The sequence below is a fragment of the Ailuropoda melanoleuca genome, chromosome 9 (assembly GCF_002007445.2).
Source record: "Ailuropoda melanoleuca isolate Jingjing chromosome 9, ASM200744v2, whole genome shotgun sequence".
Taxonomy (NCBI): Eukaryota; Metazoa; Chordata; class Mammalia; order Carnivora; family Ursidae; genus Ailuropoda; species Ailuropoda melanoleuca.
This window is the reverse complement of record NC_048226.1, coordinates 65931128-65958812: the sequence shown is the minus strand read 5'-3', so window position 1 is coordinate 65958812 and position 27685 is coordinate 65931128. Positions and strand designations below refer to the sequence as shown.

Sequence of the window (27685 nt, the reverse complement as noted above, 5' to 3'; positions counted from 1 at the left end):
TAAGGTGGTAGAATTATGGAGGATTTGTTTTTCCTTTAAAAAACATTTCCCTTGGGGCCTGGGTGGCTCAGTCGGGTAAGCATCTGACTCTTGGTTTTGACTTAGGTTGTGTTCTCAGGGTCGTGAGATCAAGCCCCTTGTCTAGCTCCTCACTCAGCACAGAGTCTGCTTAAGTTTCTCTCTCCCTCTCTCGGCCCCTCCCCCCTTTCCCAAATTAATTAATTAATTTTTAAAAAACCATTTCCCTCTATAACATTTCAGGATATTTTGATATCAAAAACTTGGAAACAAAAAAAGGAAATGGGATCCATAATTAATACACGTGTGATTTGAAAACCAAAACCACACATTGGGGAGATAAAGGCATACTTGGCATAGTGATCAAAAGACGCAAAGGAAAAAGCTACAGAATTTTAAAGGCTGTGTTGTGCTTATCCTTTTGCTTCCAGGCTTCATTAAGTTTTTGTCTAAAGTATCATTTTTGTGACTTCGCCTCCCTGAAGAGTTCTAATAGCACCTAATGTTTGAGGGTTCAATACACAGGGCATTGCGGGGACAGGACATTCACATAGTCACAGGATCTGCAAGTCATGGGACCTTAGCCAGTTGCTGGAGAGGAGTCATACCATAAATTGTGCTCTGGCACCAAATTCTTCTAAAAGTTAACATCTCATCGTTCAAGAACCACTGCAACATTGCACAAATACTCGTGGAAACGGAGGACCCTGAGACCAAGCCCTAGGATGGGTCCCAGTCTGTCCGTCATAGGAGTGGGCCATGCTGTGGCTCACACCGACCTGTGTTAGCAGTGGGCACCTCCGACCTCCGACCTCCCCATGCTGGGCCTCATCTGCCATCTTAAAAATCTCCCAACCACTGACAGGGGTATCTGCCATCAGTGAGCCTCTCCTGCCTCAGGCCGCCTACTTTTCAGTGTCCCCAACAAAGAGAAGTGCTGCTACTCTGACTTCCAGGTTGCAGGACATTGACAGTACAACGATGAGTGGGCAGCTAGCTATACCTAAAGTGAGAAACTCAGATCCTCCCTCTCTCTTGCAACTTCTGCTTACACACCAGGGGGTGTAATTTCTGAGCCCAGCTGGCTCAGTCCCTCAGAGAGACATGTGAGTGTGTTGGCCCCTTATTAGAGTGAGGACAGGCTGGAGGTTTTACTTAGGCCTAAAATCTAAGGCCCATACTCCAACCTGCAATTTTCCAGAATGCTCTAGAACATCAAGTGTTGGACCAGGTGGTTAATAAGAGTTATACAGAAGAAGCTCTTTTAACTGACCTCCCCTAACAAATTCCTGATCAATCAATGCTTTTCATTCCCTCTGAAAATATGGGACCTGATGCCCAGAGCATACTAAGTGCTCCAGACTGTTGGAACACCTGTGCTTCGGAACAGCTGTGACTGGGTTGCATGCTTATAAAGCAGCTGTGGTGGAACACCTGTGCTCCAGAGCACCTGTGTACTTTCCCTATTGCCTGACTGCACGCGTATAAAGCATTGGTTCTTAAAATGTGGTGGTGAACCAGCTGCAACAATCATCCCTTGAGAACGTGTTAGTCATGCACATTCTCAGGCCCCACTACAGACTTAGTGAATCGGAAACTGGGTGTAGGGCCCAAGAATGCGTGTTTTAACAAGCCCTCCAGATGATTCTGAGGCACGTTAAAATTTGAGAACCACTGCCAAAAAGAGTTAAAATTGGTTTTGTTCCCAAAGCTATATATGCCATTTGTACATGTTATTGTACTTAATTACAAATACTATAAAAAACCAATTAAATATAAGCATTAAAATAAATCGAGTTTTTAAAAAAATAAAACCTAAATTGAAAGCTTTGGGAAGACCTAATTAAAGCAATTTGCTAACCAAAATTGCTATAGAACCAGGCATGGATAAAACACGTAGAAGATTGGGTTAATTTTCATAAAAATTTACAAGGATTCTGCCCTTAGATTGCTTTACAGAAGTCTTCAAATTCTTGCTCCAATTTAAAGAAACTAAAATTGAAAATCGTGGACAGTACATTACAGGTATGATTTATGCAAGAAAAAAAATTTTTAATCATAGATTTAAAAAATGAACTTAAAATTAGTACTCTTTAAAAGGGTCATTAAGGGTAATTTTTATTAAAAGTACATTTATATGTTTTAAATAAAAACAAAAAGGTCAAGATAGGTTTGGATATGTGGTTTTTTTACGATTCCACTCTTTGAAAGACACTTTCCATCCATCGGCCAACCACAGGCTAAGAAGGCTTCTCCTGGACTTGGATTCTCTTGCTGGTTTTGTTTTGTGTGTGCTCAGCAATCCGAGGAACTGAAGGGGAAAGGGGGGGTTGGCAAGGCAGGATTCAAGCATTCCTGGGCCTCAAGACCCTGGCCTGGAAAACCCCAAGGTGTCCAATCCCCCCTTGATTTGAGGGCCACTCACCGGCTTGCTGCCAGGCTGCTGGGGACAGCAGAGGAGGCCATCAGCACATCAGATATGGAAGAGCCCCCTCCAAGCATGTGAACCTAAAAGCTTTCTAAGACCAAGAGAGTGCCAGTCCATTCAACTCTGACACCCTTTGCCACATGCTTTGGGTTCCTGGCATAACTTCCTTGGTTGCAAAACTGTCCTTGTAAAAAGAGAGGCCAAGTTTCGGGAGCACATGTATGGAGGCGCTCCATGTGCGGGACTCGGAGACGCTCCTGCTGTTCCAAGTCCTCATCTCCTTCGATAAAACCCTTTCTCAGTTGTTTTGCCTGACGTATCCATACGCTCTCCTTTAAGAGCAGAAAGGGTGATTCCCGGGCTGTAGAGAATTCGGCCCTCCGGATCACAAAGTGTTAAAATCTCAGGGTTAGAAGCTGGTCTCTGCCTAATATGTGAAAAATCACTCAGCTGTGTCCAAGGATAAACGATACTTTGGTGTAAGGTAATGAAGCCTCAGATCGATGGTCTCTGATTTACAACCTGGTCACGTTCCAAAGTTTTCCCAGCCGGCATCAGTCTGCAAGGGGATGGCATCAGTAGAAATAGGATATTTCAAAGAGGAGCATTGGGGTTTTAAAGTTTGTTGATGACAGAGTAAGAAAAACCAAATTCATCATTAGAGAAACGGTAGAAGCAGCCGACTTGCTGAGTTTACAGAAGACACACACGTAGAGTCACAGTCACAAAACATCCCCTCTGAGGGCACAGCTGGGTTTCTGTATGCAGGAGTTTGAAACTCAGAGCGTTTCGGACTGATTTCGGTAACAACAGGGAAGTGTTCTGGGCTGAATGGTCTTCCCCACCCTAAAGTCATATGTGTAAGTCCTAAACCCAGTCCGAATGTGACTGTAGGTGGAGGTAGGACCTTTAGAGAAGTGATTCGATGAGGATGAGGCCATTCGGGGGGGACCCTAATCCAGTCTGACTGGAGTCCTTGTAAGAAGAGGAAATCTGCACACACACAAAGGCACCAGGCACGTGTGTACCCAGAAGAAAGACCATATGCGGAGGCAGGAAGGGGCTGGCCTTGTCCAAGTCAAGGAGAGAGACCTCAGAAGAAACCAACCCTGCTGACGCCTTGACCTTGGAATCCTAGCTTCCAGAACTACGAGAAAATAAAGCTCTAACGTTAAAGCCACTTGCTCTGTGGTTTTGTTACGGCAGCCCTAGCAAACCAGTATCGGGGAAAATCCAGTACTTAACATCCTGGAATTGAGGGAGGTCATGCTTCAAACATGGGTGGTCAGCTGATGACCTAAAAAGTTGACCTTTCAAAATAAAAATGGATCATCCCATCCCTTGTCCCCAACTTAATTATCAACCATCCCCTCCTCACTGAAGGTCATTGATAGAGGAGAATCTAGGGGAAAAGCTCTGAAGGCAGCAGTCATGCCATGCTAAATCCCCATGCTATGTGCCACCATCGTTCTGAGTATGGGCCTCAGTATGATTTTGTAAATGCAGCATACATCTGACACGCTATCACATGCAAGCATTCATAAGAAGACAAAAATTCAAGGGGCGCCTGGGTGGCACAGTGGTTAAGCGTCTGCCTTCGGCTCAGGGCGTGATCCCGGCGTTATGGGATCGAGCCCCACATCAGGCTCCTCTGCTATGAGCCTGCTTCTTCCTCTCCCACTCCCCCTGCTTGTGTTCCCTCTCTCGCTGGCTGTCTCTATCTCTGTCAAATAAATAAATAAAATCTTTAAAAAAAAAAAAAAGACAAAAATTCATAAAGGTTATAGAAATTCAGGGGCACCTGGGTGGCTCAGTTGGTTAAGCGTCTGACTCTTTGTTTCAGCTCAGATCATGATCTCAGGGTCAGGAGATCAAGCCCCACATTGGGCTCGCGCGCAGCACCGAGTGTGCTTGAGATTCTCTCCCTCTTCCTCTCTCTCTGCACCTCCCCTCCCTTGCACTCATGCTCTCTCTCTCTCTCACTCAAATAAATAAACAAATAAATAAATAAATAAATAAATAAATAAATAAAATATTTAAATAAAAAAGATACAGAAATTCAGATTCAGCTTATGTTTATCAGTTGCCCATGTATCAGACAATATAATGACAGTAATAATATTAGCAAACACCTTACATATATCAACACATTGAACCCTTACAACAATCCTTTAAGGTATGTGTTATTGTTATCCTCAATTTACAGATAAAATCATTGAAACAGAGACAGGTTAAGAGGCTTGTAAAATGTGATAACAAGAGTACCCACCTCATAGGGTTGTTGCAATTATACATAAAGTATTTCAAATAGGCGTTAGGACTTTAGTAACATTCAATAAATGTAGATAGGTTTTTATCACCCTGGGTCTTTATTCAGATAAAACTGAATTTGGGGGTTAAGAAATACCTTAATGCCATCCGTTTGTTCCACAACCATTTATTGAGCAATTACCAAACATCAGGCATTGTGTTAAACCCTGGATGGTAATGACAAGCAAATACTATTCATAATACATCTTAGCAGAAAGGCAGAAAGGAGAAGCCAAGCTTTTAGCGGTGATTACTTCCAGGAAGTGAAACTGAAGAGGAATGGCTGTCAGTTTTTGACTTTATACACATCTATATTCTGACAATTTCTTTAATATGCAAAAATTGATTTTGTAATTTAAAAAACAATCAAGGGAACGAGGTTTTTTAAAAATACATCACTGCTTCAGATTGTGATCAATCACTCAGCCTCAGTCAATGTATGGAAACATCCTGCAAGTCTGCTCTGGGAAAGATGAAAGGTACAATCATTGGCTTCTGTCCCCAAGGGTTTACAATCTGCTTTGGCAGATAAGACACAAACAGGACCCAAGTTACCCCAAAGACAAGGCAGTTGGTAAACACCAGATGAACAAGTACAGCAGAAAAGTGACTCCTAAGATAGAGATAAATGGTCTTTGAAAAATGCAGCGTTGGATGATAATTAACACAGCTTTAGAGGCAGCTGATGGAGTACAAATAGAGGGAACTCAATTAAAGCAAAAGAAGGACCTAGGCTGGGAATCCACCCTCGATCACCTGAATGTGGAAATAAATTCAGTGCTGTCCAGAGTGAAGTGAGCAGTTAGGGAAATGGGACTTCAACACTAAAATTTAATGTTCCTGTAACTCAAAAATGGAAATGCTATCTTGAAAAGCCCTGAATCTGGCTAAGAATTGAATTTTCATGCAGGTCATGGTCATAATTCTGGGATGAGTCAAAGTGCTAGAACCACAGCTTGGAAGGTTGCATCCGTTCACCTGTAGCTGGACATAATGAATTTCTACCACACGTCTTTAAACAAATAATTTAGATTTGCTGTCCCTACTGTCTCACCACCTCCCCCTCCCCCTGAAATCTGCCCTCTCTGTTCCACTCCTCTTGCTCATTATCAGTGGGCTTCTGGTCATCTTTGTGTCCCTAACGGCCAGCAGACTGCCTGGCAGAGAGTTTGGAAATATTTGCTGAGATGAATCAGTGACTCAACTCAATGGCTTTTTCTCTAAGTTCTGTTCCCTTTGGCCTCACTGGAGCATGACATTAATATTGACCTGGCCTAGAAATTCTCTTTCCCATCATATTCCATGACTTCTGATTCTTTTGCTCACCTCCCCCTCCCCCACCTTAGGCTGTTCCTTCATGGATATTTTCCCCACCCCGCTTATCCCTCCTGCTCCCTACATGTGGCTCAGGCCAGCAGGGCTCAGGCCTTCACTGTCTCCTCACTCCATACTTCAGGAGAGCCAGGAAATGATGACGATGATGATATGCACTGTAATAATGATAATAATGGCCTCGTGTGTATTAGAAACTTGACTCGTTCCCTTATTTAATCCCACAACACGCTATGACGTAGGTATTATTACTCTACAATATGGATGAGAAAGCGGAGGCTCAGAAATGAAACGACCCATGACCAGTGAGCGGCAGAACCGGGACTGAAGCCCAGGTCTTACTGTCCTGAAGGTCAAAACTAACACACAAAGACGCATTGAAAGTGAAAACTAAATGGGAATTAAAATCTAGAAAGGAGCGCACCGTGCTGCTTCCTGGCTGCATTGTTGGTTCGAAACTCCCCTCATCGTAAGGAGCACTTTCCTCTTCCCTCCCGACACGCCCTTGTCGGGTCCGACCTCCACTTCAAACTCACCTTGTCTAACCTACTCATGATCTCTCAGAGTCATGGGAGCTCAAACTCAGGAGCGACTTCTGACTTGTCCTCCTCCCGTTTATGTATGGCGCCTCCTTATCCCTTACTCCTTCCCTCGCCATCTCTTCAGTCGTCTCGCTCAAACTCTGGCCCTTGTCACCTCTCCTCAAGGACTGCCAGAGTCTCCTAACTGGTCTTTCCGTCCCTCACCATCTTCCTTCTGGATTCCATCCTGCAGTTCACCATGATTTAAGTTTCCTAAAATGAGGCTTTGCATTTGTCCCTTCCAATTAGAAACCCTTCAGGGTCTCTCTTCCAGAGATGAAGTCCAGACCCTTCAGCCTGATTTTCAAAGCCCTGAACGCTCTGTTTCCAGCTGGCATCTTCAATTTCATCCTCTGCTTCACACCTGCAGGAACTCTCTGCTTCAACAGAGTTGGTCTCTTCACTGTCTAAGCCACTGGCCTTAACTAGGGTGATCCTATAATTTATCACCCCAGAATAGAAGCCCTTTGAAAGTGAAAGGGAGAGCTGTTGAGAATTGAGCCAACAGGCATAAACTGGGATCATGCTGGATTAACTGGGATTTATGGTCCCCATATTCTTAACATTCCCATCTACATACAGGCCATCCAGACCAGCCGCTGATGGAATGCTTCCAGAGTCCCTACCAGCCTTTGCCTCTCTAAATTTCCTGCCTAAGTGTGACATCCGGAGTCTCCATCTTTGACAAGCCCCCTTCCAACTGCTGTCCGCAGGTTAGATTGCCTGCTTAGCTTTCAGTCTGGCATTCCTGTGACAGTCTTGCCCCCATCTACCGGCTCCCGGGAGCAAGGCCTGCCCCTCCCAACCCAGCCTTCACCCTCAAGCCCTGAAAGCACTGCCACATCCTCACTACTACTGCCCTTCATGTCTCCCCTTGCCTTGGACACCTGTCCAATGGCTACCCTTCCTTCCTTGCCCAGGGTCTCTGGTTAATTGGGTGCGGTAAGAAGCAGGGAAGGCCCAGAGCTTGTGTGGGCCATCAGAATGACCCTCTTCTCTGATCTTCTGCAGCCTCTCTTACTCCTGCCATTTGCTCTGCACTCAGCATAGCCCCATCAAGCAGCACTTGACCTTCTGGAGATGTGTTCAGTCTCCCTAACCGAGGCAACTGGCAACAAGGGTCCACCGTGGCTTAATCATCTCACTCCTCACCTCCAACAGGTCAGGTGCTTGGTTGAGGATGATGATGACAGAACATCTGACGGAGGAGGTCTGGGTCACACACAGTCTCTCCCATTTTCCCATTCATCTGCCTTGACACCCCCTCTGAGGATAGGCAGACATTCTTACATGCTGATGGCAGCAGCAAGAGAAATGCCCGTCTGTGATAAACACAGCCCGCAGCAGCTCCCCGGCAACCACAGCTTCTAAGCTCATGCTTGCTGCTCTTCAACAAATGTCAAGCCCCAAAAGTTATGGCAAAACAGAGAACCTTTGTTCTCTACCACACACGGATGATGAGGCAATTATTTGGCAATACTCAGAAAACTGGGTTCCTCACCACCCTCCAGCTTCCCCAGGGCCAGGGCAGGCCTCCTGCCCCAGCCACGGCCCCTACTGCCCCTGCCCCATCGACTCCTTGTTACCCACACAAGCTCTGGGCCTTCCCTGCTTCTTACCGCACCCAATTAACCAGAGACCCTCGCCCTTTTTTCTTGAAGCTTATCTACCGGGCCTATTCCCGATGGCCTGATTTCCTTCTGACCCAAGAGCACCCAAAGTTTCTACCCATTTAACAATTGGTAAGGGAAAAAATACAGGTTAATCAAAATAAATAGTATGACCTCATTTTGTTCAACATTAACAAAATGTTTTGAATTAGATATTTTTTACAAGTTTTTAAAAAGATTTTATTTATTTATTTATTTAGAGCACGTGCATGAGTGGGGGGAGAGGGAGAGGGAGAAGGAGAGAGAGACTCTCAAGCAGACTGCGCCAAGGGGCTTGATGTCACGACCCTGAGATCATGATTTGAGCCAAAATCAAGAGTCGGATGCTTAACTGACTGATCCACCCAGGCGCCTCTTGAATTAGATATGTGTATGGAGAAAAGTCTGGCAGAAAATACAACAAACTATTAATAGTGATTTTTCTCATCTGCTTAATCCTTTTTTTTTTATTTAAGTTCAATTAGCCAACACAGTACATCATTAGTTTCAGATGTAGTGTTCAACAATTCATCAGTGGCATAAATCACCCAGGGCTCATCTGCTTAATCCTCATCCTCAATGCAAGTATATTACTTGCATAATAAAAATGAATGAAGCATGTTGGCTTCTTTTTTGCCCGCATTAGTGGATGTGGTAACTTGCTACCTAACACTGTCGCCACCAGCAGATTAAGAAAAAAATAAATAAAACCTCTAAGGCTTAGGAGACCAATTTCATTTGCGGACCTCTGATGAGGGCAGTTTTTCCTTCCCATCAATGTGTAAAAAAAAGCAAACAAACCCACTCAATTCTCACCTGCGAAGAAGATGCCCCCTATACTTTTGTTTTGTTGCTCTTTCCTTCTGCATCCCTAGCTAAGAATCAAAGTGTGCTGGAAAATGGAAATTCTGTGTGCAATATCATAATCGTTCCCCATGGGAAGCAAGACATAACAAGGCACAACAACATACCCCCTGAAATCAGTGGGTACGGGAGAGCAAATGCAGCAGTTAGAGTCAGTAGGTTCCAGCTCTGATGTCAGTCGAGTCCTTTCCCTTCCTGTGCCTCCAGATTTTTTGCCTTATAAGTACTGAGTTCAGTTAATTGAATACCTACTGCTTGCCAGGAACTGTTGGGGGAAGGACGAATGAGACCGTGTGAGTTTAAGGTGCTTTGCAGACACACTGGGAGGTGGCATTAGGGACCTGCTGGCCTGCTCTCCAGATGCTGAGAACCACTATCCTTCACTGAAGAAATCAGATGCCACCCCCACCTCTCTTACCCCCAACCAGGTCACACAATGTGGAGTTGCCCAAGTGGCAAGCCACGGGACTGACTGCAAGTGGGTGCCTGAAATTCTAAGCACTGCCCTTGCAACTTATTGAGGTAACTGTTCCTCTCCTCTGACAATGGTGTCTTCTCAAGACAGCTGGGCTCTTGTTCCTGGTGGTCCCTGGGCCCATCGCGGGCAGATCCATACTTAACAGGAAGGCCGCCTCCTTCTCTGAGGTGCCACTCAGCAACCCCGCCCACCAGCAAGGGAATCTCATGAAGAACACATGAGCTATACTGAACTCAGGCCACCTCAAACAGCCTCCGCATTTGATGAAAATCCGCCCAGTCCTTTTCAAGGCATGCGGTATATAAAGGGACAATTATATTTACACAGCTGATCAGAAAGATGCCTTTGGCCGAGGACCTTGAATGAGAACATGCTAGCCTCAGCCATAAAGGAAGTCTTCAGAGTTCAAACTCTGACTAACAACTCGACCAGAGAACGGAGCACTTTGTTGAAACCCAAAGGAGAGCAGTTAGATCCGTGGGAAGTTCCCCTCCCCCTCGCTCTGCTCAACTTGCCCTCCCTTATTAAACAAGGCGGAGGAATACTCACCCACACATCTTTTCCCGTCCTCGGCCAGCGTGAAGCCACTGTAGCACTGGCAGACAAAGGAGCCCAGAACATTCACACAGAGCTGCTCACAGCCATGGTCCCCCGCCGCACACAGATCCTGGACTGGGGCAGAGTCGCACCGTTAGAATGCAGCTCTGAAGGAGTGACACTCAGCACACCGCCAGGCAGCAAGCACTTGTTAAAATCACTTTTAACGTATTAAATACCTGTAATCCTACCATCCAGAGGCAACCACTGTTAATATTTTGGTGCGTTTCTATGTATAAAAAAAAAAATTAGCTTTCGAAGGTGGAATTATTGACTGCTAGGAAATGCATTGAATAATTTCAAATTAACATCAGTTCTGTATTTTCCTCATGTTCGTGACAGTGCTCTGAAACATTCTGAGGGCCCCTGAGAACTGTAAGTTATCATGAGCAAGCATTTGCACTTGTCTGCATCAAGTACCATTCCTGATCTTTAAGAATGAAAGTGCTTTGTAATCCCAGTCTCACCAGCGTACATGAGAGAGTCTGGCGCGGTCTGTGACATTTTGCAGATGGGGAAGCTGAGAGAGAGCACAGCGGAAAGAGCTATTACTCCCCCCAAACATGGCAGGTCCCAATTCTGCATCTGTCCCTTTGGAAAATATTTCCCCTCATTCCATTTGTCTCCCGGCATGATCTTTAGAAATCCTCCTTAAGCTCTATTTCTTCATGCCAGTAACAAACGAGGAAAAATATGAAGCCAGAGGAGGTTAGGTAGAGGTAACGAAGATTACTAGGGAGAAATGAAGATATGGTTCTTAGCGAGCCTCTTTGAGTCACATATTAATTAGGTGCTGAGACCTGGCTCTTCACGCAAATGCAATGTGAGAATGCACTCATGGAATGCATTCACCGCAAGGGAGCTGCAAATATATCAGATGATGAAAAGGTTAAAGGCATTTTCAATCCATCACTGACTCAGTCTCTCCGTTGCAAGAAGCAAGCTGACGTGATGACATTATTTCTCAGCAAGGAGAATGGCATGGTTTCGTAACTAGCTCTTCCAGTGACTTTACCATTAAAGTTGGAAAAAAACCAAAGAGCATTAAAGGGATCAAATACATTAAAAAGAGTTTTCTCTGGTTAAAAGTTATCACTAGGAAAGCTATGATAAAAACTCAATTAACTAGAAAGCTTGATTGATCCCTGAATCCAATGGCTACACTTTAATCCAATCTCCTGCGTCATTGAGTTTTATTGTTTATTATGCTCTTAGATAAATATAAAATAGTAAATGGATAAAGATAAAAGCTGATTTATTTATCACCTCTATTAAATGCACTAAGTAATTTTTAAGAATAGAATCTGCATCATTACATTAAAAAATGTTTAGGTACAAATAGGGACTCTGGCTTTCAAGTGCTAGGATGTATTTTCATTCCCAAATCGATAAAGTAGACAAAGAAAATTACAGATGCAAATTCTTCCATCTCTTACCAGTATATTTATATCTTAGATTTCCAACTGAGAACTCCAACTGAGATTTCCAGCAGATTTAAATAGAAGAAAAACAGCAATAACCAGAAAAACCTTTAGCTCATGTAAAAATCATAGTGAATAATTAATGATAAAACCTACAGTTACAAGCCTGAGCCAGACAGGTAAGAAAAATCTGAATGATAGGATACTTTTCATTTATTCAATAAACGAAGTACCTCCTTTGCCCCAGGCACTGGGGATACAGTGGTGAACCAAAGAGATGAAGGGGATCCTACTGTCACCCAGCTTGTATTCAAAGTGTTAGTAATGTGAAGCTCTAGGAAGAGCATTTCCGATTAAAAGAACAGCAAATGCAAAGGTCCTGAGGTAGAACAAACTAGCCCCATAGTCAAGGGTCGATTGGAAAAGGCTGCTAGGTAAGCATGAGAGAATGCAGAAGGGGAAAGTCACTCTGGGCTGAGGGAACGGTGTGAGTAAATGTGCAGAAATGAGGAAAACGGGACAGGCCTGATAGCTGAATTCCATGCTGGGAATTCCAAGGGAAGAAGCAGGAGGGAAGATGGGAAAGACAACTGACAGCAGATGACAGAGGGCCAGAAGGCAGGCTGAGAAATCAATCCCATTCAGCAGGCGACCCGGACCAGTCAGGGTAAAATCCGTCTAGAGGGAGAGAGCGTGATTCCATCTGGGTTGTCCTTTTGTAGTATTTTTAGGACTCCAGGAACATCCCTATGGGGATACAGGGAGTACGGGCCTCTGTCACTGTTCTTTCAGCCGATGAGCGCTAATGGGACACCAACTACATGCGCGAGGACAGTGTGCTAGGCTCTGGCAAATCACCGAGTAAGATCAGCTCACGTTCCAGTGAGACAGACAGACACGTCCAGTCTTTCCAGTACCACTGGATACATGTGTGAGGGCTAGAGCGGAGCCCAGAGGAAGGAGCCTCCGAGCCCAGCCAAAATGGAGAGGTCTTCCTGGAAGAGGTGACATTTGATGGAAGTCGTGAGCCATGAGTAGGGGTCACCAGGTGGAGAAGGCTTGGAAGGATAATGGGAACTCAGAATCCGGTGCTTCTCCTATCTCTCATAGTTTTATTACCCTTCAGTGAAAAGCATTAGAAGGGGGATCTGGTGGTTTCTTCGACTCTGGTGAAACTTGAAGGACTTCTATCTGTTGAATAAAAACCACAGCTTTGTTTGGGCACAGTGGTAGTTTTTTGAATTTTATGCTGAAATAGCTCTGCTTTGTTTTCACATTGATGGAAAAATTAACCTCCTGATAGGAGGACTTTCGATTGTTCTTCGGAGCCAGAGCTTCCGGGCTCCCCTATTAGCTGTCAGTGCACCCCTGCACATGTCCCGTTGGCACGTATCACAAGGTTAGATACACAGGCATCTACATGGCCATGTATTTACTGTGTCTCCCTTGCTAGACTCTAAGCTCCCTGACGGGGAGGAGAAAGTGCCTGCCTAAAAGCCTGATGGCTGGAAAGGTCACCCCAGCACACTGGAACAACCTACACCCCCAAATCCTAAGGCCATCTCTGAAGGTGGGGGGCAAGAGCTTCTCCACCTGGGTGTCCCTTCTCTGCTCGTGCTGATGCTCTGCCTCCTTCGGTATCCAGCGTGAACCCCACCTAATAGTGGTTACAAAGGAGTGGTGGGAGTAGAGGGGATTTTTAGTCTTACTTATGATGATCCGCTTTCAAATTTTCTAACACAAGTTTATAACAAGAGCTTTTATAATAATGAAAAAAAACCCAACATGTTACAAAAGAACCCCTTCGAAAGCAGCATTTTGAAAGCAATGAACCACGACCTTGAAGCAATCACCTTTTTTTCCACAAGACTTCTCCCGACAGGGTAGGTAAGAGAGGCAATGCCGTTCCTTTCAGGACAGGGCTGGGACACCCACAGAGGAGCTTCTGAAAAACTGCAAGTTCTGGTCGACAGAAGCAGCGGGGCCCAACCGTGGCTACCCATTGGAACCACCTTTGGACCTTTTGAAAACGCTGATGCCGAGGGCGACCCCTCCTAAAATCCAACAGGCTGGGGGTGGAAGGCAGACAACAGTGTTTGTGAAAAGCTCTCCAGAAAACCCCTGTGTGCAGCTGGGTTGAGAGTCGACGAACTGGATAAAAAGTCCCTGCAATCATCCGAGGGGAAGGTGCCCAGACCCAGGAGTCCGTCTCCCCCTTTATTAACTGAGACTGCCAGCCTCAGTTTCCTCTTTTAAACACATCTCAGAATGACTGCTGCCCTCGACTCCCTCTCCAAGTGGCTGACAGAACTGCAGACGCTACGTGAGGGCACAGAGTGTGGTAGGAGCAAGAGGCTTATCACTCGCATTCCAGAAGACGGGGCCCCACAAACAGCAGGAGTGCCAGTTGGCTTCATGTGTGCTGTACTTTCATACTGTTTTTATAACGTTGGGGATTTACGGCCACTAGGATCTGCACCATCCCAAGGGAAACCATTGAAGGATTAACTTAATTAAACAAAGACTAAGGAATAAATACAGACGAAGTTCTGACAAAACAATGTTGTTTTTCTGGCAGTGGTCATTTCCATTTGAAACAAATACAGATATTTTTGGATGATTCCCTATGCTTTTGAAAAACAGCGCTTCTTTTTCTCACAGCCTGGGAGGGTCCACTGAAGGGTAATAAAACTATGAGAGATAGGAGAAGCACCGGATTCTGAGTTCCCATTATCCTTCCAAGCCTTCTCCACCTGGTGACCCCTACTCATGGCTCACGACTTCCATCAAATGTCACCTCTTCCAGGAAGACCTCTCCATTTTGGCTGGGCTTGGAGGCTCCTTCCTCTGGGCTCCGCTCTAGCCCTCACACATGTATCCAGTGGTACTGGAAAGACTGGACGTGTCTGTCTGTCTCACTGGAACGTGAGCTGATCTTACTCGGTGATTTGCCAGAGCCTAGCACACTGTCCTCGCGCATGTAGTTGGTGTCCCATTAGTGCTCATCGGCTGAAAGAACAGTGACAGAGGCCCGTACTCCCTGTCTCCCCATAGGGATGTTCCTAGAGTCCTAAAAATCCTCTCCTCCATCAGAAATGGGATCCTGGCGGGAGGAGTGTGATGGGAACTAAATTTTTCCTGAGTCTCCGTACTTCTGCTTGTCCCCACCCAGAAGTGTCCCCGTACCAGAAGAGGGCTCAGAGTACAGTGACATTGGGAGCCAGACCCTAGCTGCAGACACCAGTATTTTCGTGACCGCTGAAGAGCAGGCTGTCTTGCCGTTTCTGCTACCTCCCTGGGATCTAACACGTTGTCTGGCACGTCGTAGGTGCTCAGTAAGGACTCAGCAATGAGAGAATGAACCCATGTCCGTGCTACACGTGGTTGTCAGGCACTTCTCCCTCATTAATCTTATCTAGGCTGGAAACTCTGAGAGGGACAGGATCAGTCTCGGTGTTCCTCAGGATGCCTGGACAATACCGCGCTTCTCACACAGCAGCTGTGCAGTGGACATCTGTTGATTGGACTTGACCTCCACCAGCCTAGAGGACTCAGGCGGCTTGTATTTGACTGCTCCCTGTTAGAGGTCAGGTTTCCCCTCGCGGTCTGCCTGACCACAACCATAATCGAACACTTCATTTACAACGATCACTGAATGTCTACTTTCCCTCCCGTAGGAAGGCAGGGCTTGTTTTGCTCATTCATTCTTTCATCCATTTGTCAAAGTCCTGGGGAAACAACAGTGAATAAAAAAGATATTTTTTAAAAATCTGTCAATCTATCTCTGTCCCCATGGAGCTGATATTCAAGTGGGGAGCCAGTGGTGTGTGGGGGCCAGCTCCTACTGACCCACATGACAGACTGTGCACACTTCTTCCCTACCCTGCATTCAGCAAGGCCAGGTGGGTGGCGTGAAATCAGCCATGCCCGCAGTAATTCACCACAGGAATCAGTGAAACTTATAAGCCAGGGATTTTCCCCCTGGAGATCTGGTTAAACATTTACCAGCACACTACGGACAGGGGCCAGACATAAAATAAAGAGGTAAAACCATAGGTTATGTTAGATCTTTTTTTTTTTTTAAGATGTTATTTATGTGACAGAGAGAGAGAGCACAAGCAGGGAGAGCGGCAGGCAGAGGGAGAAAGAGAAGCAGGCTCCCCACTGAGCAGAGAGCCCAATGGGGGACTCCATCCCGGGACCTTGGGATCATGACCTGAGCTGAAGGCAGACGCTTCATGGCCTGAGCCTCCCGGGGGCCCCTATGTTAGATCTTATAAGTACTGCAGGACAAAACGAGCAGGAAAGGGGAGCTGGGAATGTGGAAGGAAGGGAACTTCTGTTTTATATACTGTGGTCAGAAAGTGGTCTCACGGGGCGCCTGGGTGGCACAGCGGTTTAAGCGTCTGCCTTCGGCTCAGGGCATGGTCCCGGCGTTATGGGATCGAGCCCCACATCAGGCTCCTCTGCTATGAGCCTGCTTCTTCCTCTCCCACTCCCCCTGCTTGTGTTCCCTCTCTCGCTGGCTGTCTCTCTCTGTCAAATAAATAAATAAAATCTTTAAAAAAAAAAAAAAAAAGAAGGTGGTCTCACTAAAAAGATTCTTTTATACAAAGACTTGAGGGCAGTAATATGAAAAAGTAAGGAGCAAAGGAATTGAACCTTTGAGAAGTAGATAAAGGGCAGTTATGTGTCTTTAGGCAGGTGGGAGAGAGACAATCAGAGTGAAAAGAAAATCATCTTTGGAGCCAAACCTGGCTTTGGCTACGTGACCTGCATGACTTCACATAAGTGATTTCTATGAGACCCGATTTTCCAAGAAGTTAAATAATTAAATGGAGAATACGCTGCAGGGCTAATTGAGACAGTGAGACGAGTAAAGCGCCTGACAGACAGTAGGTACTCAGGAAATGCTAGCCTCCTTCTTCCTTAGACTGGGGTAAAGAAAGGTCTTGGAGGTACAGGCCCAGTTAAGCATGGAGGAGAGGTGGGCCCCAACCAAAGTTGCCTACATCACAATTACAATATAGTGTCACTTTATGGATGCCTGTGAAAACTCCACATGTGGACATAGATTCAGATTTCTTTAAATAACGTCAACATATCCTTGACTAAGCTTTGGTTTGTGAATTCTCTGAATTGATCCAATACAGCAAAGTAGACAATTTTGAATTTTATAACAAAAGATCTCACCGAACTCAAGCAATGCCTTAGCCAGAAGGCAGTCATTAGCACAGAGCTGACAGTCAGCAGAATTTACTTGCTTTTAGTTCCTTGTGAATTATAGGGAGGGATGTTAACTGCAGCTGCTCAGCCTTCCCAGGTGAAACAAATCAGTGAGGATTTGATAACTCAGAGCCCCGGAGCTGTGCTCAAATCCATCCCCTGTGTTTGCCCCGAGGCTCACATGCATCCTAGACTTAAGTGCCTTCCCTCATTTATGATCTCGAAACCCTGGCGCTGCACCTCAGTTGGACAACTTGGAAAACCTCCATCTGGTTCCACTGAACGAGGAGCCACGGGACAAAGGCTGGGTCTGCCGTGGCTGACGTCATGCCGGGAGAAATCAAAGAGTTTTTACTGGCTTTTCAGAGTTTTAGACAAGTCACGATGCATGCTATTCCCACCAACAACAGGTTAATCCGTCCTTTGGTGTAAAAGCAAAATGAACGCCTTTAAAGACACGCTTCACTTTTTTAAACAGCTCCTGCTGGTATTTAGCCTGAGATGTAGAACTCAGAACTTATCCATCCCAGCAAGGGTGAAGAGAAGTGCATTATTAGGGCTGTTATTTCACTCAAGTGGGAAACAATGGGGTTTCTGCCTGCACCGATGCAAAAGCCCTTCAGAGTCAGGCCTCCACAAACCCCAGCCTGCCTTTTGGGGACCATCCCCCTTCTTTCACGGTGCCTGAAAGCACTAATCTTATTTTGACAGCTGCAGCTTGGATTTAAAGACTCTCGACAGTAAATGTGAGTCATCAGCCTTGTGCTTCTAACGCTGGAAGAAACAAAACAAACCCAACGTCACTGAGAAAAACAAACCTGTCCTTTCGGGCAAACCCCAGCTGTGCCTCGAATCCTTCTCTCCCCAACTGTTGAATTCTTTTCCATTAATTCTCCTAGTCACGAGATTTTCATTTTCTTTTGCGAACGGAAAAGAAAGGGGGAAGACTCCCCACCCCCCCACCTCCCCGTAAAGCCTTAAAACGTAAGTAAATCTGACCAAGTGAGGTTCATGGAAATAAGCATGCACTGATAATGCCCTATCCTTGTAGAGCACTTTGCAATTTCCAAACAGCCGTCCCGTCATCACGTTCTTAATATGAACTCCCTACTGCGTGGGGTCTCTCAAGGAGAGATCTAGTTGAAAAGGCCTGGGTCAGTGGTTTTCAAACTTGAGCTTACATCAGAATCCCCTGAAGGGCTTGTTAAAACACACGGTCCTAGGTCCCACTGCAGAGTCCCTGATTCGGGAGCACTAGCTAGGGTCCAGCCTGGGGGTTTGCATTTCCAACCAGTTTCCCTGCAAAGCTGAGGCTTCTTGGGGGGGTGGGGGGGAGGCACTTTGAGAACCCCTTGTCTGGGCGCTTGTGAAACTAGGAACGCAGAAAAGAAGCTGCAGGAGCCTCAAACTCACTCCCACCCCCCCCCCACAGGTGGTGGTTCTTTGACCACTCATTTCTCCACTTGCATGAGGGCAGGTCCCCACTTGGCCCAGATTCCTTTCTTTTCTTTTCTTTTCTTTTCTTCCTTTTTTAAAAAAAACCTATATCCTGGCCCAAACAGAGGGCGAGCAGGATGCCCATCACCATCTCCACGTTCCCGGGCCCAGCAGCCGGGGTGGAGAGGAAGCTCTGTGACCACATTGACTCTGCTTGGCAGCCTCAGCTTCTGCTCAGGGCGGTCCGCGCTGCACCTGGGGCCAGGCTGTTGCTTGAGAAGCTGCAAGCCGGCTGGCTGTGACTGCAGCCTGCTTGCCCTTCCACTCTTGCTCCTTGCTCGCGTCACGGGCAGCGCCAAAATTCCGACCCTGACCTTCCCTTTCCACGCTCCCTCTCTCCCTCCAAGATTTTATCCTTTTTCAGGGTCAATTACTACCCCCAAGCATATCCAGCCTGGGATTTTCCTTGAACTCTCATGCCTCATCTCCAGCTGCAACCAACCACTTGGGTGGGCTCCTTCCCAGACTCACTAGCCTTGCCTCAAAACCAGGTTTCCTCTCTGAAGTTAGCTGTCTTTTTAAATTCTGTTACCATCCGCCACCCCCCAACCCCCAGCTTATGTCATGAAATGCTCCCTGGCGTGGGGCTTATTGCCGGGGTCTCCTCATTAATTCTGTAGCATAAAAAAGCATGCACTGAGCTGAGCTGATCAGAATTGTAAACTGATTGCATCATTCATCTTCGACTCCATAGGTGCAGAGCATAAGGGAAACCAAGATCTGAGTGTTTCTTGGGTCTCGAGCATATAAGAGAAACACTCATTTTTCTCCTACCACCTCTAAGAGTGCCTAGAGGGCACCTGTAAGTATTGGAGGAATAGAGGAATGAGTGAATGGATGCATGGTACTTCTTCACCCACTCTCTACCAGTTTGAATCCACGTACATATTACTGCTAAAGTCAGTTTGCTAAAATGTAGTTTTACTCTTGACACCCTGTGTCCAGCACCCCCAACCCACCAAAGACCACTGCCAGGACTCAGCTTGAGAATCAAATCGCTCTATAATTTGTTCCAGCTTACATTCCTTCCCTCAGCCCCCGCTAATGCCCCAAGCAAACTGTTCCAGACAGGCAGTCCGGTCTAGTTAGCACCCTCAAAGACAACAAGCCCTGCGTTTCTCTTCCACTTGTTAGAAAAAACCCCTCCTTCACAACGCCTTCCCTGATTGTCCCATGACTCCTTCTCCAATCTCTTATCTGGCAGCCTTTGTCTCAGCACCACTTACCTTCCAAAACCACCTTGTTCTGACTTTCTCTCTCTACATATATTAGCTTTATTGAGTTGTAAATGGCATACAACAAACTGCACATATTTAAAGTATGCAATTTGATAAACTTGACATGTCAAATATCGCCCCCCATTACCCCCAAACTCCCAAAGTTTCCTCATGCCCCGTGGTAATCCATCCGCCTGCTCCTGGGCCACCACCACCCCCATCCCCAGGCAATCACAAACCTGCTCTGTCACATAGATTAGTTGTCATTTTCTAAAATTTTCTATAAATGGAATCATACACTATGTGCTTTTTTTTGTTTGTCTTATTGCATCCAACATGGTTATTTTGAAATTCATCTAGCTTGCTGCTTGTGTCAATTTCATTCTCAAAAAAAAAAAAAAAAGTTCATTCTCTTCATTGCCTAGTAGTATTACACTGTATGCATATATCACAATTTGTTACCTATCTACCTATCGATGGACATTTGGGTTGTTTCCAGTTTAGGACTCTTACAAGTAAAGCTGCCGTGAACATTTGTGTTCAAATCTTTGTTTGGACATAGGGGCGCGTGGGTGGCTCTCGGTTTTGGCTCAGGTCATGATCTCAGGGTTATGAGATGGAGTCCCGCCTCAGGCTCCACGCTCAGCATGGCCTCTGCCTGAAATTCTCTTTCCCTCTCTCTCTGCCCCTCCTCCTGCTCACATGCTCTCTCTTTCTTTCTCTCAAATAAGTAAATAAATAAAATCTTAAAAAAAAATCTTTGGACATAAACTTTACTTTCTTTGGGGTAAATACCTAAAAACTGAATGGCTGGGTCATATGGAAGGTATATTCCAGGAACAATGATAGTTCCTATTACCAACTTTGCCAATATGTATCATGGCCAATATTTTAAAATTTATTCAATCCAGCAGAAGTATGGTGACATCTCATTGTAGTTTTAATTTGTATTTCTCTAAGGACTCATAATGTTGAACATCTCTTCACAGGCTTCTTTGTCATCCATATATCTTCTATGGTTTAGTGTCTGTTCAAATCTTTTGCCCATGTTGACTGGGTTGTTTATTTTCCTATTATTGAGTTCTAAGAATTCTTTATATATTTTAAGGTCCTTTGCTGGATATATATTTTGCAAATATTTTATCCCAGACTATGGCTCACCTTTTCATTTTGGTAGTAGTGTATTTTGAAGTGCAAATGTTTTGATTTCTTTTTAAGATTTTATTTATTTTAGAGAGAGAACACGAGCTGAGGGAGAGGCAAAAGGGGAGGGAGAGGGACAAGCAGACTCCATGTTGAGCATGCAGCCAATGCGGGGGCTCAATCCCACAACCCCCGAGATCAGGACCTGAGCAGAAATCAAGATTTGGACACTCAATCCACTGAGCCACCCAGGAGCCCCCAAATGTTTTAATTTTTATGAAGTTCAATTTATTGAGTCTTTTCTTTTGTGTTCTATGTCCTATTTTTAAAAATTCTTGCCAAACCCAGGGTCATCAAAAAGTTTTCCTACATTTTCAGATAGACATTTCATTGTTTCCACTCTTACATTTAGATTTAAAATTAGTTTTGAATTAATTTTTGCATATGGTATGAAGTGAGGGTCAAGGTCCATTTTTTTGTACACGGCAAAAATTTATTGTAGCACCATTTGTTGATGACATTATTCTTTCCTCATGAATTGCATTGGCACTTTTCTCAAAAATCTGTTCACCATACGTGCATGGGTCTATTCCTAGACTATATTCTGGTCCATTGATGTCCACCAATACAGTCTTGAAATCGGATAATCTAAACTCCCCAATTTTGTTTATTTTTTTCGGTTTCATTGATCTCATTATTTGCAGATTCCATATTTGCAAATTCACCTACTTTCTAAAATTTACTTGTAACCCAAATCAATATTTGCAGTATTTTCATGGCCATTCATGGATGTGCACAGAATGGTGAAAAATTTAAGTTATCTGATGCACACACACCCAGTTAAGGTCAAAAAAGGCAACGCTTTGCCTTCTTGGTTTAGCTCTCGTACTACAAACAAGCATCCTTTTTGTGTTCTATTTAGTGCCATGGGGTTTTTTGTTTTTTGGTTTTTGCCTTTTATGCTTTTTGTTGGTGAGTTCACTGTTTAAAATGGCCCTCAAGAGTAGTGTGAAGTGCTGTCCAGTGTTCCTAAATGCAAGAAGGCTGTGATGTGCCTCACGGAGGACAGATGTATATTAGATGGTCTTCATTCAGGATGAGTAATAGTGCTGTCAGCTGTGAGTTCAGTACTAACCAATCAACAATATATACTCAATAAGGTGTCTTTAAATAGAAACACACATAAAACAAGGTTACATACTCATTGACGATGTGGCCAGAAACTCACAAGAATCTAACCCTGTATTTCTTCTAGGAACAATGATCTAGTAATTGCTAGTTCAATGTTCACAGAGGCTTACAACCATCATGAATAATGAGAGTCGACTGTATTTGACTATTGTAGGGGTTTTTTGCATTTTCATATATATATATTTTGGAATCAGATTGTCAGTTTCTACTTAAAAACATCTGCTAGGATTTTGATAAGGATTGCTTTGAATCTGTAGATCAATTTGGAAAGAATTGACATCTTAGCCATATTAGGTCTTCCATTCCATGATATGCTGTATCTCTCCATTTATGTAGGTCTTTAATTAATTGCAGAAATCTTTTGTACTTTCCAGCATACAGATCATGCACACTTTTGTCAACTTTATCCCTAAATTACATATTTCCGATGCTATTATAAGTGTTATTTCAATTTCTTTTTCTTTTCCTTTTTTTAAAGTAGCCTCTTCAACCAGCATGGAGCCCAGTGTAGGCCTTTGACTCAAACCCTGAGATCAAGACCTGAGCTGAGATCAAGAGTCAGACACTTAACCGACTGAGCCACCCAGGCACCCCTGGTATTTCAATTGCTGATTTTTGTTGCCAGTACGTAAAAATACAATCAAATAATTTCATATATTGACTTTGTATCTTTGTATCTTACAAAGTTCATTTATCAATTTTAGTAGCTTTTTTAAAGATTCCACCAGCTCTCTACAGAAACAATCACATAGTCGGTGAATAAAGATGATTTTACTTTTTTCTTTCCAATCTGTATGACTTTTTAATTTCTTTTTATTTTATTATCTTATCAGTTAGAACCTCCAGTACAATGCCGAGAAGTGGTAAGAATGAACATACTGTCTTGTTCCTTCTCTTAGGAGGAAAACATTTATCTTTCACTCTTGAGTATGATGTTAACTGTAGGTTTTTTCATAGATACCTTTTATCAGGTTGAGAAGTTTCCCTTTTATTGCTAGTTTGCTGAGAGTTTTTATCATGAATGAATGTTGGCTGTTGTTCAATATCTTTTCTGCATCTACTGAAATGATTATATATTTTTTCATTTTTTAATCTGTTAATGTGGTGAATTATGTTAAAGCAAACTTGCATCCTTGGGATGAACCTCATTTGGTCTTGATTAGCGTATATAAATATGGATTCTATTTGCTGAGTTTTTAAGAATCATTGCATCTAAATTCATCATGAAGGATGTTGGTTATAATTTTCTTTTCTCTCTTTAACGATATGACTGTTTTCTCTGGATCATGCCCCTTGATTAAACTGTGAAATAAAAGCTACTAAATCATTTGTGTAGCTTGGAAAAAATAATGTCAGGAACATATTTGAAGAATGAAAGCAATAAAATGCATTTGGTATGGTTCTTGAGAAAGAGAAAAAAAGAGAAATCTGGATAAGAAAGTTTACATTTTTTTGCCAAGTGAAATTTTCTAAATGTTGCGTTTTCAATATTTTTCCAGATAGATTAAATATTCAAGAAGGGAGGGAAAATTCCTTATTTAAAAACATAAATAAAGAAAAGGAAAGAAGATAAAGTTCTTTCTTATTAGTGGGAAAGGAATTCAAAGGGAGGGGGATGGCAGGGGAAAACAAACATGTAAAGATAGGCGTACCTCATGGGGGTTTTTTCCCATTTTTTTTAAAATGGGGAGAGGGAAGGATATAATCTTTTTTTTTAATGTTTTTTGAAGATTTTATTTATTTATTTGACAGAGAGAGAGAGAGCACAAGCAGAGGAGAAAGAGGGAGAAGCAGGCTCTCCACTGAGCAGGGAGCCCAATGCGGGACTCGATCCCAGGACCCTGAGATCATGACCTGAGCCGAAGGCAGATGCTTAACCGACTGAGCCACCCAGGCACCCCAAGGTAAACTTCTATTGAGCCCTATGGCCTAGGTACTATGCTAACACTTTTGCATATATTTCAGATAATGGTATTGGGTGGGGAAGGCTTTTTTAAGGACAGAAGAATCCACAATGTTGAGTCCCAGTACATTCCAAATTGCTCATATGGCAGAACTTTGAGGTTAATATTTATGTAATATACTTGCTCTAGTCTTTGAATGGAAGGGCACATTTTGAGACACTGACCAATTAGTGTCCTGAAGAGGATTATTTGGACAGTAAAGAGACCCCAAATCCAGTTACTTAAAGATGTGTTTATGCTTCCCCCTAAAAAGAGAAAATTAATGAGGGATGCAGGGATAACACTCTTCAATAATCAAAGGGTTTTCTCTTTTTATTCGGAAAAGGAAATACACCTTCTGGTATATAGCTTTAGCTGGCAGAGATAGTCTCAAAGGTGGGAATTACAGAGAGTAGGATTTCAGCTTAGTCCACACTATCTGGAGGTGGGATGAAGGTGTTTTGCAACAACCTGGTGTCCCAGGTGCTGAACCGACATGCAATATCATTCATCTGGGACACTGGGAAGGAACAGAATTCTCGGGTTACGTGGGGAAGGAAGCTAAAAGTCTGACAGCCAAGGTCCATCTCCATTTGAACAACCTCTGAATTACCTGTGTCTGCCTCTTTCCACACGGACAGGTACAAATACAAAATGGTGGCTATGGCGTGTGTGAGCGCGCGCACGCACACATGCACACGCACGCACGTGCACATCTGAAGGCAATCACCTACGAGGCCCTCTCAAATCATTCTGTAGAGTGACAGTGTCACAGCAGTTGATAGTGGATTTCGAGGAATGATAATCATTTGAATGTTAGTCCTGGTGAATTAGTTCTGAGTCTCCCTTGGGATCAGTGAGCCTTGGAACCTGCCTGTCCTCCTGCGCTTGGAGGAATTTCTCTGGTTGCAGGGTCGCCCTGCTGCCATCTGGGGGCCCTCAAGGATCATGGGACAGTATCAAAGGGTGGTTAAGCGCTAGGAATATGGAGTCCTACATAGCAAGATTTGGATTCTGGTTTGATCATAGTACTAGCCATATGAACTTGAGTAAATTGTCTGATCTTTGCGGGGGGTACCTTATTTTCCTTATCTGTAAAACAAGAATGATAAAACCTACTTTAAGAGCTCATTGTCAGAATTAAATGAGATAACACATATAAAGCACTAGGAGAGCTCCTGACACATGGTGAACACTGAATAAGTGAACTGACTCTCGCGTGGCCTGACCTTGTGTGCAGCACACACCGAGCTGAGCATGGACTGACTGCAGTCACTTCGGTGCCATCATCAATTGCATGGTTGCAATTATATTGGTTATCTGAATTACTCCCATGCAAGACTGTGAGCCCCAAGAAGCACGAACATTGCCATTTTACCCACTATTTTATTTCCAGTCGTTTGCACGCTGCCTGGCACATCTTACATGCTCAAAAATGGAAAGAGCTATGTCTCATTCCTCTCCAGGCCCACTGAGTCTCTCTCCATGTTGGCAGGGACGGGTCCCTGCAAGCAGCTCCTCAACAGAGGTCAAGGAATGGCCCAGCCTTCACCTGGCACAACTTTTAACTGTCCACCAAACTGAAACCACAGGCTAACAAGGACTTATCAATGAGATAGATAAGAATTTGTCAGCACCTTTCCCATTTTATGGGTGAGGAAGTTGAGTCAAGGAGTTTCAATCACCAGCCCGGGAAGAGACAGGCAGGGCTGCAGCAAGGTCAGGATCGAAATCGACATCTGGCCCAGCTATGATTTCAGACGTGCAAACCAAAGAGTCATCACCTCTGTCTGAGAGAGAGAGAGAGAGCTGCTTTCTAGGACTGCACCAGTTCACCTAAGTCTGGAGCTGACAGTACACATGGTTGAACTGCTTCCGGGTCACTGGAGGGGCTGGGTCAGATGGGGCAGCAGAGCCCTGGCTCCAGCTCCTTCTCTTCTCCCCTAACTCAAAGCCCTTCCCTACGGTCCCCCTTGCTGCCTCACACCAGTGAATCTGAGCGTGGCAGCAATCCAAGCAGAAAGTCACGGGAAATGCAGATTTCTGGGCCCCACCTGTTGACTCGGAATGTCTGGGGGTGACACCCGGGGCTCGGCTTCCTGAGTGGTTCTTAGTTACTGGGGCTGGAGAACCTCTGCCCTGGACTGCCTGGCCTTCCACCTGGTCAGTCTGTCTGAAGCCCGGGCAGTTTCTGCTTCGCGCTCTTTGCACCCACATCTCTGAACAGGCGAGAGCCCAGGCCAGACCAACACTGGGGGAGGGCCGGGGGGCCTCAGGGCTTGAGGTGGGACCAGGCACGGGTGGACGGAACCTGGTGCGGGGTAGGTCTTGCTCATGACACTGAGGGGAGAACTTTTTATTTGCTAGTCTCAAAATTCCTCTGACTTGACTAAGCCAGCCCATGGAAAGTGGATGTCAGCAAATGCCCTGACTGCTGCAGGCAACTGGGGCAGAAGACAGGGGGAGGAATTTCTTGTGCTGCTAAGAAGGGAAGGGCAGGAAGGGAGGTAGCAGGTGCCTAAAGGCCAAGCATTCTTCAGAGAAGCCCCGTGGGGAGGCGGAGCTCCCAAAGAGGCTGGGAGAGGGAAAGGGCAGAGCTCCCAAAGAAGGTAGGGGGATGTCTAAAAGACGCGACGAGGTTGTTTGCAGAGCAGTGGGTGAGCTGACCCTGCCAGGGCTGCCCCAGTTCTCCAGAGAATTCTATTAAGCCCACGAGTCTTTGGCGTGACTGAGTTTAGTTGTGGAAACTGAAGAAGGGTCAGAAGTCCAAGCAGAAAATGAGGATGATTCAGGCTGCTCTCAAAAATCTGGGATCCTGAGGTCTGAGAGGAGCCAGAGGACACTGAGCGAGCACTGGAGATTTACAGAGTCCGAGGGCTTGGTGCTTCCACAGGCCGCAGAGCTGGAGAAGTCAAGCAGATGTTACCTAATCTGGGAGGATGGGAAGGCCTCTGTCCAACTACTCTCAACCCCGACAATGAAGTGAGAAGAAAACAGGAAAATGTGGTTTGGCTCCATAAATGTGATGCTAATTACAGCCATTTGTACAAATGCTTCCCATTAATGCTTAATTGCTTACCATGTGGTATAATAATTACGCATTGCATGAACTGCGCCTCAGATTAGCTGAGCTTTATTTGCCTCCGTATGGGCCGGTCTTCCTCACGTCTTGAGTAAGCCTGGTTTGGTAGCCTGGTTGTCTGTGGGCTAACACAGGGTGGCTTTACTTACAACTTAAAGATATGTACATACAGGCACAACACCCAGCATCTAGGTAGTTCTCTCCTCTAAGACGCATTACCTCTTGCTGGCTCAAAAGTCAGTATGTTGTCAGTACATTCGGGGGCTTGGCCGAAAAAAGAGAGTGTGAGTTCTATTTGCATTTTATCTATTTGCCCTTGTTTCTTTAGGAGACCTATAAAGTGTCCTTCACCAAAGCTACTAGATCCCTGCACACCTCTAAAACAGAACTCGAATAATCATTCCCAGCCAGTGTTAATAGCTCATCCTAAGTCAATGCTTCAGAGAAGAGAATAAAATACAGAAACAATTCTTCAGGGTACAGTTAATAGAGACAGTGGATGAAAAGGCTCTCCAGTGGTCCCCCCTAAAGAACACCTTGGAAGTAAAAGACACCAACTCATGAATTCAAAAAGGCTCTTTCTAAGAAGGTGCCTCCAACGATCTTCCAAACTCTCCCTGCTGGCCTACTATGTGCCAGGCTCTGGTCCAGGCACTGTGATGGCAGGGCGTGGTGGGGGGCTGTGGAGGCCGACCTAAAATACATCCG

At 44.9% G+C, this 27685-nt stretch overlaps 1 protein-coding gene across 3 annotated transcripts in view; it reads right to left on the bottom strand.

The window, feature by feature from the left end:
- The window catches only part of MATN2 (matrilin 2), a 139443-nt gene that overhangs the window by 59774 nt on the left and 51984 nt on the right, over positions 1 to 27685 (bottom strand). For all 3 annotated transcript variants that reach the window (XM_034668358.1, XM_034668357.1, XM_034668359.1), the window contains one exon: positions 10210 to 10332. In XM_034668358.1, coding sequence (XP_034524249.1) covers positions 10210 to 10332 — 123 coding nt within the window. The remainder of the gene's footprint in view (positions 1 to 10209; positions 10333 to 27685) is intronic.